The following is a 15,933-nucleotide window of genomic DNA, read 5'->3' as shown; positions in this document are numbered from 1 at the left end:
GTGTGTGCGTGTGCGTGTGTGTGTGTGTGTGTGTGTGTGCGTGTGCGTGTGTGTGTGCGTGTGCGTGTGTGTGTGTGTGTGTGCGCGCGAGAAAACGTATCTTTAAACAAACCAAAAAATATGTTTTTCAAAGCAATTCAAATAAATGGTATTGAAATTGTTTGGAACTCGTCACTAGGCTGTATTTAAAATGACCCGCGGGTGAAACAGCGGGGATTGAGTTTTAAAAAACATTGTTGTCTATCATGGTTATATAGAATGTGTTTTATGTAGAATCTATTTATATAAATATGATATATAAATATGATTAAGAAGTGTTATTGAAAAAACAAAAAAAAAAACAAAAACAAAGAAAAAAAAATCAAAGAAAAAACTAAATTAAAGATATTAGTCTCCAGTACTTTGTTTTGCGTGAAATTTAAAATACGGGCCTAAATAATCTACCTGAAAATAGAAAAGAAAGAAAGAAAGAAAGAAAGAAAGAAAGAAAGAAAGAAAGAAAGAAAGAAAGAAAGAAAGATTATATATATATATATATATTCGTTGTGGTTTGTTTAGCGCCAATACATTTGTTCGATCATAAAATTTAAAAAGTATTAGTCGTAATTAACCTTATTAAACCTGGCAGCCGGCTTATTTAAAAACCTGTCAAAGCAAGTTAATATTTATATATATATATATATATAGTTTTGTGTTTGCTCCTAAAATATAAAAAATAAACTTTGTGTGTTTGTGTTTCTTTTAACCGTCAAACTTCAGCCTGTTTATTTTCCAGAGTATCTGGACCCGATTTTAGGGTCTCCATTTTGGAGGATGACGGGGCTTAAGAAACTTGTAAAACATGAAAGTAATGATATCACGGGAGGGATCGGATAACATTATTACAAAACCCAGGACCGCAGCGCACTGCCGCGAGGGCATGCCACCCAATACCGGTGCGGATTCCGCAAGCGTGGCCTTAAGTGCGCACACATTTATCCCATTGCTCGGCGCGATCACAAAGTTTCACCAATTCAGTTTGTTTCATTTTATTTGATATATATATATATATATATATATTGAGTGGCTTTAATTAATCTGTTTATTTTCTTGTTATGATAAGTAATTTACAAAATAAATTGTTCATATATATATATATATACATATATATATATATATATATATATATATATATATATATATATATATGTATATATATATATATATATATATGAACAATTTATTTTGTAAATTACTTAACAAAATATAAATATATATAATTTGGTATGTATTTTCTCCCATATATATATATATATATATATATATATATATATATAGATAGATAGATAGATAGATAGATAGATAGATAGATAGATAGATATAACGTGTATATATAAAATAAGGAAGCGCGACCATATCATTTGAAACACCCAGTTGGAATGCCTCTTCTGAGGGCGACGCTTTCTGCTGTGTCGGAATACACAAAGTTGTTACGGGATGCTTTTTGGACTGTGAAGTTGTTTCTGAACTCCTCGCGTTTTTTTAAGTAGATTTATAACACTGAAATGAACGAGCAATGCACCGCTGCGTTGCTTGGGCCGGGACAGGCAGCTTGTGATTGGAAGTTGATTGGCTGTTTGTTGACCCTCTTTAGACACATATAATCAACACTTCTCGAAAGACTGAATCTGTTTCTTACCTTCACAATCTAATTACCCGGGTTACTAATGAAGTGGAAATGGCCGAGGGACGCACATAGAAACAGGGAGCCCAATGCGTACGGCGTGGTGTTGGGTCCAGAGAGGTGCTGTTTTTGTCATTTGCTCATGCTGATGCTTCACATTTTAATAGCAGCCCATTTAAATGTACAGTGATTGTAATTATGCAGACAAAGCCCGGAGATATCATTCAAATAAGGATGCTGTGCTGTAGTTTAATGCCATCAGAATGGGGAGCGGTGGGCTCCTCGGATTCGTCCCTTTGTTTCTCCCCCAATGGCTCTTTTGTTATCAGCATTATTTATCTGACCAGCAGTGGCCTTTGTCTCTGCAAATGGATCCCAATCAGGCCCTGTGTGTTCAGGACAATTAGCTGATGGGTGCTATGCAAAGCGAGTCCCCTTGTTTGCAACGCGATGTGTGTGCGCGCATTTCAGCTAATGGGTTTTGTTCTCCGGGAAGGCGTGTTGCTATTATGGGGTGTAGCTTCTTTTTTTGGGACACGTTTGTCGTGGAGAGCATCATGCAGTTGTATGAGACAGCTGGGGGCCCGGGGCCGCTTTAAGAGACCAATGCGCACAGGGCGAAAGCTCACTCTGAACTTAGTGCTCGCAGCTTCAGGATCTGCGCGCAGCCCCGGGTAGTTACAGCACTACTTCAGCACTATACTCGCTCATCAGTGGCATTCTCTCTCTTTCTTTCCTTCAAACCACAGCAGGGTGAGACAGCAGGATCTGCGAGGCTGACTCAGCCCAGGAAACTAGACGAGAGGCCTTACACTTGCTTTCACCATTTTTACCAACTTCACCCCCCAACCGAACTTTAGCATGATGTCGTATCTCAAGCAACCGCCTTACACGGTCAATGGACTGAGTTTAACTGCGTCCGGCATGGACCTGCTGCATCCGTCTGTGGGGTACCCAGGTAAGCGACGCTAGAGCTGCGTTATTATTATTATTATTATTATTATTATTATTATTATTATTATTATTATTATTATTTACATACACAGCAGAAGCTACAATAAAGCAAGAACGAAAATTGTGCAATAGTGTTTCAAATAATCTAATCTAATCTAATTTCGGCGGAATCGACTAGCAAGACCAGGTAAATATTATATGAATAATAATAATAATAATAATAATAATAATAATAATAATAATAATAATAATAATAATAATAATAATAATACAATGTGGTATTCACTTCTATTTTGTCTAGTTGTTTGTTTGTTGTTTTCAGTGTGTAATGTATCCGTGTTCACAGAACTGTATTTGTTCATATTTTCCGTGCGTTTCGTTGATTCTTTATTATTATTTTTTTATTAATTATCATTATTTATGGATAATAAATGCGTTTTAACATAGGGCGCAACTTTAGTATTGTTTGTTCCTTTTTATTTTAAAATAATAATAATAATAATAATAATAATAATAATAATAATAATAATAATAATAATAATAATAATAATAACTGACGTCGTGGAAGAGAGCCTGACTGCATATGGATGTAGTATCGCTTGGACCGGATCTGGTAAAGCCTGTAGCCGCCTTGTATTCAGACAATGCGATCACTTTGTGTGCGGGGCTAATTTAAAGCACCTCTTCACTGACTTCTTTCTGTTTGCCCTGAAGCCTTTCTATTTAACCACCTGACGATTCTTCAGCGGGGATAAAGGGGTCTGCTCCCTGCACCCTCCTCGGGGGACGTGCTACCAGGATTGAGCCACAAGTCAAATCATTAATTGAATGTTCTTCATGTTGTCATAACGGCGCTTCCTCGGCCCCTTTGTCCAGCACTGACTAGCTGTAATTGAAATTGTTAATGCTTTTGCTCCGGTCCGTTTTACTGTCGTGAAACTCTCTGTAAATGTACTTGATCGTATACGCTATACTTATCACGGGCACGGAGTTTAACTGATTTTATCTATTACTTCATTTAAATTAATAAATACATACACAAATAAATAAATACGAGATTTATAAATATCCCAGTAATCATAATAATAATAATAATTGTGCCGTGTTAGTGCGTTCTGAATATTGAATATTAGATTTGTTTTAAAGGGTTTTAAAGGGTTCAGCTTCCCCCTCAGTCACAGTGTGGTGTGTGTAACTCGCCCTCTATTTTATAAAGCATGTGTGTGTTGTTTTTGTTTTTTTGTTTTCAAAGTTTTTGTCGAACTGTTTTCAATTTCTAACAATGTCAATAAAAACTCGCGACGGGATCGTAATGAAGTAACGATGTCGGTGTGCGCGCGCTCTCGTTCCAGCGACGCCTCGGAAGCAGCGGCGCGAGAGGACCACTTTCACCCGCGCGCAGCTCGACGTGCTGGAATCCCTGTTCGCAAAGACCCGGTACCCGGATATATTCATGCGCGAGGAGGTGGCGCTGAAAATCAACCTGCCCGAGTCTCGAGTCCAGGTGAGTCAGAGAGAGAGAGAGAGGGAGGGAGGGAGGGAGGGAGAGAGAGAGAGGGGGGGTGAGAGAGAGAGGGAGAGGGAGAGAGAGAGGGAGGGAGAGAGAGAGGGGAGAGAGAGAGAGAGAGAGAGGGAGGGAGGGAGAGAGAGAGAGGGGGGTGAGAGAGAGAGAGAGAGAGAGAGAGAGAGAGAGAGAGAAAGAGAGAGAGAGGGGGGGGGTGAGAGAGAGAGAGAGAGAGAGAGAGAGAGAGAGAGAGAGAGAGAGAGAGGGAGAGAGGGGAGAGAGAGAGAGAGAGGGGGGGGTGAGAGAGAGAGAGAGAGAGAGACCTTAAACAGACCATACGCCCTGGCAGAATATCTGGTCAGAGTTAAAGACCAAAAACAAAAACAACTACTGACCAAATACAGATTGAGCGAGCACACATTAGCAATGGAAAAGGGTCGACACAGAGCCACATGGAGACCCAGAGAGAGGAGACTGTGTGAGCACTGTGAGTTACACCACATAGAGACAGAGCTCCACTTCCTACTGCACTGCCCCAAATACAAGCTGCTCAGGGACACATTCATACCCAAATTCAAGAGGCACATCAGTGACTTCACCCACCTCACAGAAACTGAAAAACTACAAATATTTTTAGGAGAGGTGGGGATAACATGTGCACTAGCTGCAGAATATGTGACTGCCTGCCACAGTCTAAGAGAAACAAATGAACCTGCACTGAAAATTGTCTTTTCATTGTGTCTGTTTATAGACTGTACCTGTCTGTTTGTATGTTAATTTTGCTTTGGCAAAACTTGTTTATTCCTGTCATGCCAATAAAGCTTATTGAATTGAATTGAATTGAATTGAGAGGGGAGGGGGTGAGAGAGAGAGAGAGAGAGAGAGAGAGGAGGGGGTGAGTGAGAGAGAGAGGGGAGGGGGTGAGAGAGAGAGGGGGGAAGGGGTGTGAGAGAGAGAGAGGGAGAGAGAGAGAGAGAGAGAGAGAGAGAGAGAGAGAGAGAGAGAGAGAGAGAGATGCAATCTGAAATTACCTACAACACCAAACCCTCACAGGATTATTTTAATTTAGCCCCAATATCCATTTCAAAATTACCTCAAGAGCTCATCACAGTGACTGGATCTATTTTCAATGGAGTTGGCTATATCCCCGCAAACAGGAGACTCAATAAAGACAGCGAGGTCGCTAAGTGGGTTTACTTTAAAAGAAAAAAACAACCTGTTAGCCAAATGTAAAGTCATAATAACCCAATAATAATATCTCGCCTCCCATCACTGCGTGCGCAATTCTACCACGTTAAGCTTCATATCTATGAATCTGTTTTATTTTATTATTTTTTTCAAAGTTTAGTCATGGAAACTTCTCGAACTCCATAGAGTTCACACACACACACACACACACACATTTCAGAAGGTGGTGTATAACTAGGGTGCACTGCTTGGTGTAGGATCATTTTCCTGCAGTCTTAGACACGGTGGTAGCGCGAGACCCGTGTGTAATAAGATTAGGCGCTGGCTCAAGACCCGTATAATAAGATTGATGACAAAAGTGTTAACCTCAGTTAAAAAAAAAAAAAAAAAAAAACTACTAGCAGTACAGGAACACAACAAAACACCCGCCCGTAATAATAAAACACACAACAGCAGTACAGGAACACAACAAAACACCCGCCCGTAATAATAAAACACACAACAGCAGTACAGGAACACAACAAAACACCCGCCCGTAATAATAAAACACACAACAGCAGTACAGGAACACAACAAAACACCCGCCCGTAATAATAAAACACACAACAGCAGTACAGGAACACAACAAAACACCCGCCCGTAATAATAAAACACACAACAGCAGCCTGCAGATTTAAAGTTTGATCTGCAGAAGACAGGGAGAGATTTGTGGAAGAGCAGAATAATGCAAGTACTCTTAGAAAAACAAACAAGCGACCTCGTTTTAATTGGGATGTTAGGCAGTGTAGACTGATGGCCCTCACAAAGGAGAGGCTCTTGAGTGAAGAGCAAATCATCCGCCTCCTTCCTCTAAAAAAACCATGCGCATGTTCCACTCCCGTGCTTTCATTTCTCTACCCAATCTCCTTTTAATACATTTATACTGAAGCTTAAAAATCATTGAAACATAAACTGGGTTTACATTGAATTCTGTTTTCCAATGTTATTCTCAACACTTGATTACAAGTCAACACTGCAAGTTAGACCATTTCTGCCTGTTAGATGTCACCATGTACTATAATAAATAACATACCCCAGATCTGCACAGTTACGGCTGTAATTGTATCTTTGGTTTCTTCTAGTGACACTGCTAAGTCACTGGAGCTCTCGCTCTCGTATTTATGTGTCACCAGAAGCCCTCTAAAGAATGACAGCGTTATTATACACTGTTGGGCGTACATTGTTCCTTATATAATATATCCTGTTGTGTGATTAGATAATGCATGCAGGTTCTATTCCAAAAGAAGGCAATATCCTCAAGAGTAGAACTTAGGTAAAAAATATATATATATTTCGAGGGACTTCAGCAGCTATTATCAAAGAGAGAGCAACTCAGGCACCAAGTTTGACAAACTTGTCTTTCCAATACCAATGCATTCAATGATATAGTATATTATAATGTATCACTTTAAAGAACAATCAATGTGGCCACATAATACCACGCAGCTCTTGTGAGTGCACCAGAGTTCAAATCTAAATGCTGAGGATTCGTTTCAGAGCTAATAATTAACCACTGAAGAAGTGAGCATTAGGGGTATGTCTAGAACTACACTATTAGAGGTAATCGTCGAGTGTTATGCATATAATCAACAAAACCCAACTGAGAAAAACAAACAAACCCTGTCTGCATTTATTTGTGTGTCTCGGTTTTTGTCAAGGTTTGGTTCAAGAACCGGAGGGCAAAGTGTCGCCAGCAGCAGCAGCAGCAGCAGAACGGAGGCCAGAGCAAAGTGCGTCCGGCCAAGAAGAAGAGCTCTCCCGCAAGAGAGGCCAGCTCCGAGAGCGGGGCCAGCGGCCAATTCACACCGCCTAGCAGCACCTCCACCCCGGCCATCCCCAGCAGCAGCGCGCCTGCGTCCATCTGGAGCCCGGCGTCCACCTCCCCGCTGTCCGACCCGCTCTCCACATCCTCGTCCTGCATGCAGAGGTCGTACCCCATGACCTACACGCAGGCGTCGGGGTACAGCCAGGGCTACGCCGGCTCCACGTCCTACTTCGGAGGGATGGACTGCGGGTCCTACCTCACCCCGATGCACCACCAGCTCTCTGGTCCAGGATCTGCACTGAGCCCGATGAGCAGCCACCTCAACCAGCCCCCCGCCTCCCTCTCTGCTCAGGGCTACGGGGCCTCAGGGCTCGGCTTCAACCCCACTTCCGACTGCTTGGATTATAAGGACCAGGCGGCCTCCTGGAAACTGAACTTCAACTCCGACTGCTTGGATTACAAAGATCAGGCGTCGTCATGGAAATTCCAGGTTTTGTGAACCAACCAACCAACCAACCAACACAAAAACAAACCGACAGAACATAAGAAATGAGTAATTATAATGAAGAGACTGAACATTCTGAGCTGGACTCGCAGGATTCACTTTGCAGAGGGGAGGGGAGGGGAGGGGAGGGGGGCTCTCTGACTTACCCGAGTGTGTGAGACTCCCCCATTTACCACCGCGTACTCCTAATCCCGTTTTGGTTATCACTTTGGAAAAGGGGCCATTTAGGATCCAGCACTAGCCAATAAACTTTTTATTATTATTCTCATTATTCTCGTCATTATTATTATTATTATTATTATTATTATTATTATTATTAACCGTGACGTACACAGACAGCTGTTTCTGTCTGTATGTTTCTCCTAATGGCACCTGTTGGTTAATTCACGAGACTTTGGAAAGAACTCCTGTCAACCAAGACACAAAATATATACAGCCAGGAGAACCATGGCTTGGTTACGGACTCAGAATGGGTGGGGTTTCCCTAAAAGATCCTTAAATTCCTGACTTGCACCCTGGTTGGCACACCAAGAGACCTTTACACCAGGGGGCGGGGCGGGGCGGGGTGGGGGGCGTGGGGGTTGTGTGGACTGCTCGACTACTTGGGTGTCGTAGATGCACTACTTTATTTAAGAAAAAAAAAAAGTTTATAAGGAGTCAATATGTAGTTTTTAAGAGACAATCAGTGTATGTCTTATCAATAGTACATGTGTGTTTTTTATCTGTGCTAGACTTCAAAACTGTGATCTCTTGTATTGTATGCAAGTCGTTGGTGTGCTTCGCACCCGCGGGCTTCCTCTGCTGTCATTTGATTAGGGTTTCATACATCTTGTGTTGCTTTATTATTATTATTATTATTATTATTATTATTATTATTATAAAGAGACAAGAAAACCTGGCTGCCCGTATACAAGGGGGAGAGAATCTGAATTGAAGACGAGCTCTATTGCACTGTAAAACCTCGTCCAAACTACTGCCTCTCTCCCTGCCCCTCTCCTCCTCTCTCTCCATCCCTTCAGCCACTAAATACACACTATTTCATAAAGGCACGGACCTCTTCAAGGCTAGTAATTCCGGACCGATGGCTACAAACCAGCTGTTGGGATAATAATTAAAAAGAACATGAAAAAGTAAAATGGACATTAAGATCCGGGTGTTCTTGTGACTATTTCATTGAGAGTGGGTTATTATTATTATTAGTGTGTGTGTGTGCGTGCGTGCGTGCGTGCGTTGATAGAATATTATTATATATCATTATATATGCATACACGTCAGGCTTGAATCTCGCTCTATATTAAAGTCGTTCTAGCACAAATCCAATTGTCTTCCAATTTCATAAACAAAGACAGAAATAAAGATTTGCTCTTTTTTTAAAATTTATTTTGAATGGAAAATAAAGGATCTGCGATGATGTGGTATTGGGGGTCCGGCCAACGCTACTGAAGGCTTGTCTGCACTGACGGGACGGGTCTGACCGTGCATTAATTACACTAAAGCGGGGCTGGTTTCACTGCACGCTGAACCTGCGGAATGAAACCCAACTGTATGTTAATCCAGCGCCGCGGAACACTATGGCAGGACCGCAGTGACTATTACTGTCGTTTCAAATAACAATGAGATATGCAATACACATTTCAACAAGACAAAATAAGCAAGTTCTTCAGTGATATTGCTGTGGGTGGCACGCATTTCACAAGGCGGCGTGTAACCACGGTGCTTCTGTTAAGGAATGTGTGCGCAGAGAGTTGAGCTCGTTGGGCCCTATTAAAAACAGCATAAAGATTGCGAGCAAGTTCGTCCGGTTTTCAGTCTTTGGGGCTCAAACAGCCGCTCCCTCGATTCTGTTTTTTTTTTTTCAATGAGGGTAAATCGATCGGAGTGTTGTCAACATGTACCACGCTTCCACACAAATATAAAACAGCATCCTGCGTGTTTCTCATGGCTCGCAAGAAAGCGCTGCTCGGAAGGGCGGTGCGGGGTTTTCAAATGAAAGAAAGGTGCTGAGCTCAGGTATCCATTCGAGTGACCGCGTTTTAACAAAAATGGGAAGAGAAAGCAAAGCGCTTTTGTTTAAGTTTTCACAAGTCTCTGATTGAGAAGGGCGGACAACAAAATAACAGTGTGCCAGCTTTCTTTACAAGATCGAAACTGCCGGGCCTGTTTCGGAAGATCCTGTTTGATTTTTGTATTTGTATCAGGGCATTCCTGTAAGAAACGCGGCGGCTGGGGTGTAACTGGAATCCGACGGGAAGCCATGCAGAAAAAAACAACTCTGGACAAAGAGCGAGCCTCCAGAACCGCACACCTGTGATTTTATACACTTCAGTTTATCCATTTAAAGAAAGAATAGGCGAGGCGCTCCCTTCTGTGTCATAATAAACCACACTGCTGCAGATGTGTCTTATCCCCTCCGTCACATCTCTATAAGGCATTTTAAATAGTGTGTATGTATAACGTAGCCGCTGTTATTACATTGAGAGAGAGAGAGCGCTGGTTGATTCAAGCAGCTGGATTTCGTTCAGTGTGTTGTGTCTTTATCTTCTACGATGATCACAGCAGAACGCGTGGCGGTAACACCGCTCCACGCCAGGCTTTGACTCGCTGTATGAGATCTCTGAGTGGTGTGTGTTTTAAACATGGTGAATGAATTGTGCTTTTGTCCCTATTGAAGCCCATCATGCTGTAATAAGTGTTTCATTGCGGTATTTATTGCTCCCTTCATTAAAGATTGCCAGTTGTGGAATACAATACACAGGTGTTGTTGTTGTTGTTAGACGAGTCTTTCACGCATATCATTTGATCATTTTACCATATATGGTATGCACTCGTGCTTCCTGTGGATTTATCTTTTAATCGGTTACAAAAAACCTTCAATCTAGAAGCGAAATACACAAAGCAAAAAATAATGAAATACACAATGTAAACATGTTTCACTGTTTATTATTCACTCTGCACTATGCGGTTTTTTTTGTCGGTTAAACCGAGCTGTGTTTAAAATGGGTTTCATAAGATTAAATTCTTAACTATTGGGTTTGATCGTGTAGCGAGGGAATAGCGTGATCTCGACAATAGCCATTTGAATTCATTTTACACTGCAGTGCTTTACCAAATACTGTATCACAATTAAGAGAAAGATTTTAAAAAATCAACACCACGGATCACCCACTAATAATCTATTTTGTATAAGCCCTATAGTATATTCTATACGATACTAGTCCTCAGTTTTGTCATTTATTTTTAATATAAAACTTTGAACTAAATTCTAGTGCTGTTTAAAAAAAAAAAAAAAAAAAAAAAAAAAAGATGGACAAACATTACTGTCGTTTATAATACCCTGGTGACTTCTCCATTGGATTTTCTGACTGATGTGCAAATAGGCTATGTTTTTGAATAAAGAAAGAAAGAAAGAAAGAAAGAAAGAAAGAAAGAAAGAAAGAAAGAAAGAAAGAAAGAAAGAGGTCGCCGACAGTCTCCACTCCTCTCTTGAAAGTTCCAGCTAGTGGAATTCGAGGCATGGGAAAGCGCTTTTAATCCCAACTTCAATGAAAAACTAATCCTGCTTTAGCAGGCGGGGTTTCTCAGCTAAGGGGCCCACGCTGGAGTATACTGGCTCCAAAGGGTTATTATTTCAAATAGAGAAGCTACAGCACACACAGCCAGGGTCTTACCGTTCAAATACGCGTCCAGCTTCACAAGATGACGTTTGCTTTTGGGTTACAATGCGGTTCAGGTTCAATTGTATTTTCGTTGCTAACATATACAGAAGGGTTATTTAAAAACGAGAGAGAGCCGGAACAGTAAAGAAAGTTTGCAAAAGAAGCGCTGCTTCTAATAAATGCTGAAAGGTTAAAATGAAACGCGTGCACAGCGAATCCAGAGCACTGTTTCTCTCTCTCTCTCTTTTCCAATCGGTTTTAAACGCGGACGGGCATTAGAAAGATGCTCACCGAAGCAAACTCTAAAGCAGTTGTTTTTAATGCCTTTGATGAACACAATCCGATTTGTAAAAAGACCACAGATTTTTTTTTTTAAAGACCCTGTTCGTGATAACAATAGCCGCCGTCTCTTTGGAACATAAAGGGCGAACGCAACAGTACTACAATCGGATAAGAGAAGAGAAAAGTTTAGTGATGTCGGCTTTTTCTGTTTTCTTGAGAGGTTTGACTCCGGCAATGCGCGTCCTAATTGTGACTCTCTGAATGAGAGGGGAAGAAAGAAAACAGAAAGATGAAAACGCAGTGAGAGGCAGTGGCGCTGGAATTAGGTTTTGTGCGACTCAGAAATTGCCGTTCTTGTGGTTCATTCAATTAGCATCCTTGACATTGCCAATAAGCTGCCTTTCACTGCAGTGCTAAGGCACGGAGACGCGCTCATTAAAACACAGCGCGATTGGAATAATCGAAACGTTTCAAAGAGCGGGGCTAGTGAGAGCTGCGGAACTGTGACGCGTCTCAGTGTTAGATACATATCTACTGTTCCACAGCTCAAAACACAGGCACGGGAAACCCAACTCTGCAGTCCAATCGTTACAAACCTATTCTCAAATATGCGTGCAGGCCAAACGTGATTCTTGTGGGCTGTTGTGTGTGGGCTTGTGTTTGTCGGGTTTGTTTTATTATTACTTGTTTGTTTGTTTGTTTTGGGGGGTTATTATTATTATTATTATTATTATTATTATTATTATTATTATTATTATTATTATTATTATTATTATTATTTAGAATTGTATTATGAAGTTAATTATTGTATTAAATGGTGTGGCATTGTCTCGCATTAAAGAAAAGCATGCAGTAACCCGTATATAGTAAACAAACACTTCTCATAAAATGATTCAAATGATACAGACCGAGCACTGCATTCAGGACTTCAGGGAAATTCAAAATGTGTATGAACTTCATGTGCAAACCACTCATTGAAATAATAATAATAATAATAATAATAATAATAATAATAATAATAATAATAATAATAATAATTAATAATATACATTATTATGTATATATAATAATAACAGTTTCTTGCCATGCTTGCTGGCTGCTCTCTGTATCGCAGTTTACAGACTCTTACCCGGACCCTTTCACTTCAGCCACACGAGGTGAGCGCTCCATTCCTCCTCGCGATATTAACTTGCATATCAGCAATGAAAACCGGATGATTTGCAGCAACACATTCGTATATTATAGATTTTTAAAATATATTATAACACGTTCTAATAACACAGATTAAACTCCGTGCTTACGTTTTATTGAATAGTAATTAAAACATGCTATAATATCCACTTAAAGAAAGTGTATCGTTCTTGGGGTTTTTAGAAACACACTCGTGTTTAATCGTGTTAAATGTACACACGATGCGTTAGATTAGGAGAAACGAGCAGTTTCTTTAACGAAGAAAAAGACCGTTTGAGTTACATCGAACACTAACCGTGTTGCCTTATTAAACACACTGCATATTTCAAAACAGTATCGTTCATTCAAGAAATGCCTAGTAACCTGTACTATTACACTGATAATAATAATAATAATAATAATAATAATAATAATAATAATAATAATAATAATATTAATATTATTATTATTATTATTATTATTATTATTATTATTATTATTATTATTATTATTATTATTAATACAGAATAATAATAAAATATGAGTACGCATTTCCTAATGAACAGTGTTTAATGATTATTATTAGTAGAAATTTGTAATGTGATATTTAGTGATATTTTGCATTGTGATACTTTGTATTAACTGTAAGTCGCCCTGTATAAGGGTGTCTGCTAAGAAATAATAATAATAATAATAATAATAATAATAATAATAATAATAATAATAATAAAGTAGACAGTTTAAGTAAGCTATAGACGAGTTGAACATGTACGATCAATACCACTTAATAAGAAGCTTTCATTGGAGCGATAGAAGCAGAGCCGCCACCCTGTGACGTCATGGTGACGAGGTCAGACAGTTCACAGGTGGGTTTTCCAATCTTCCACATCATGCGTGTAACTGCCTCGGTGTAGGTGGAGAAAACATGTGCATTGTAATGCATATAAAACTGATACACCGTGGAAGGGAAGCTGTTCAGCTTTCATCAGAGCGCATCGTGTAAAAAAACGCCCGTGCCGTAACTCCCAGTGCACCTCCGTGCTGTAATCTGACAGGACATGAAAAAACAATATTATTATTATTTAGCATTTAGTCATTGTATTTATCTTGCTCTTATTGTATTATTACTTGTACTGTAACACTTGAAATGTATTTGCTTACGATTGTAAGTCGCCCTGGATAAGGGCGTCTGCTAAGAAATAAATAATAATGATAGTAGACGCCCTTATCCGGGGCGACTTGTTACAAGATATCACCTTATCTCTACATATAATTACATGACTTTTTACACACAATTACATTATGTTTTTACACATTATTTTTACATAAAATTACTCATTTATACAGTTGGGTTTTTACTGGAAGGTAGGTAAAGTACCTTGCTCAAGTGAACAGCAGCAGTGTCTCCAACCTGGGATTGAACCCACAACCCTCCGGTCAGGAGTCCAGAGTCCAGAGTCCAGAGTCCTAACCACTACTCCACACTGCTGCTACACAATAGTGGTGCTGAAGCGCTTCACATAGCCAATAACAAATAGATTCATAACTCCTTAAATTTGAATTTCCAAAAGGCGTGCATCGCCAGTGCAGTGCTGCGGGTTACAGAGCTACACGCGCGGCAGGGATACCCGCAAGCAGCCCGCTAGCCTGCTTCCTTCACAGAGGATAGCCTTTGTTAGAATGAACATTTACACGAGACCTATTAAGAAAAACACGATGTGGGTAAAATGTGTTGTTCTTGAATAAGAATGGCAACACAAAAAAGTGCGTTTTCAAGAATTCAACTAGGTCGGAGTTAAACATAAAAAACCGTATGTGATACGATGTTCAAATCAAATCAAATCAAATAAAATGAAGCGCGCCAGGAGGAGACCATCATATTTTAATATTACAGATTTTTCTGTTCAACAAAACAAACAGCACACGAGGAAGTAAGCGTTGAGCAAAGCGTTTCTGTTTGCGTGAATAATTCATGCAGAATTGATTTGTTTTAGTTTCAGGGATCGTCTCTCAAAACAGAAGCGCGGGGCCATGTGAATGGAGAGCTGTGGAAGCTGACTGTCACTTTGCAGAAGTATACAATTACACACGTTTTCATACGGAAAACACAGAAGAGAAGACTTTTCTATAGATTTGATTTGGTTTCCTCTCTGGACACAAAACAACTATCGTGTTTAAATGCAGTACAACTTCACATGATCTGTCTTTAAAATGAACGAACAAAACGCTTCTCCCCAAACCATCGCTCTCCCTGGTCGGCCGCAGCACACTTTTACTCAGAGATAAAGTGATGCATCTGATGGCAAATGAGGTTTATCAGTTAATCCAACGCAATCTCTCTCTCTCTCTCTCTCTCTCTCTCTCTCTCTCTCTCTCTCTCTCTCTCTCTCTCTCTCTCTCTCTCTCTCTCTCTCTCTCTCTCTCTCTCTCTCTCTCTCTCTCGGTAGTGCTTATATAGAAGTAAACTTATTAAGTTAATTGCAACAACAATACTACTACTAGTAATAATAATAATAATCTACATTAATGATTTAGATTCTGGTATAGTAAGCAAACTCGTTAAATTTGCAGACGACACAAAAATAGGAGGAGTGGCAGACACTGTTGAAGCAGCAAAGGTCATTCAAAATGATCTAGACAGCATTCAAAATTGGACAGACACATGGCAAATGACATTTAATAGAGAAAAGTGTAAAGTAGTGCACGCAGGCAATAAAAATGTGCATTATAAATATCATATGGGAAATAGTGAAATTGAAGAAGGGAACTATGAAAAAGACCTAGGAGTTTATGTTGACTCAGAAATGTCTTCATCTAGACAATGTGGGGAAGCTATAAAAAAAGGCTAACAAGATGCTCAGATATATTGTGAGAAGTGTTGAATTTAAATCAAGGGAAGTAATGTTAAAACTCTACAATGCATTAGTAAGACCTCACCTAGAATATTGTGTTCAGTTCTGGTCACCTCGTTACAAAAAGGATATTGCTGCTCTAGAAAGAGTGCAAAGAAGAGCGACCAGAATTACCCCAGGTTTAAAAGGCATGTTGTATGCAGACAGGCTAAAAGAATTGAATCTATTCAGTCTTGAACAAAGAAGACTACGCAGCGATCTGATTCAAACATTCAAAATCCTAAAAGGTATAGACAATGTCAACCCAGGGGACTTCTTTGATTTGAAAAAAGAAAAAAGGACCAGTGGTCATAAA

The 15,933-nt window shown here is 39.9% G+C and overlaps 1 protein-coding gene across 4 annotated transcripts in view; it reads left to right on the top strand.

Moving 5' to 3' along the window:
* Positions 1-8,168, top strand: part of LOC117416459 (homeobox protein OTX2) — an 11,257-nt gene extending 3,089 nt beyond the window's left edge. For 3 of the 4 annotated variants that reach the window (XM_058990606.1, XM_058990607.1, XM_058990608.1), the window contains 3 exons: positions 2,413-2,621; positions 3,970-4,121; positions 7,007-8,168. In XM_058990606.1, coding sequence (XP_058846589.1) covers positions 2,525-2,621; positions 3,970-4,121; positions 7,007-7,612 — 855 coding nt within the window. In that variant the 5' untranslated portion in view covers positions 2,413-2,524 and the 3' untranslated portion in view covers positions 7,613-8,168. Of the gene's footprint in view, positions 1-1,405; positions 1,784-2,412; positions 2,622-3,969; positions 4,122-7,006 lie in introns of those variants that run through there. The other variant, XM_034027576.3, reaches the window with a different exon arrangement.
* The last annotated feature ends 7,765 nt before the right edge of the window (positions 8,169-15,933 follow it).

The sequence above is a fragment of the Acipenser ruthenus genome, chromosome 18, assembly GCF_902713425.1.
Source record: "Acipenser ruthenus chromosome 18, fAciRut3.2 maternal haplotype, whole genome shotgun sequence".
Taxonomy (NCBI): Eukaryota; Metazoa; Chordata; class Actinopteri; order Acipenseriformes; family Acipenseridae; genus Acipenser; species Acipenser ruthenus.
Note: the sequence above shows the minus strand (reverse complement) of the source record. Positions and strands in the feature narration are given on the sequence as shown.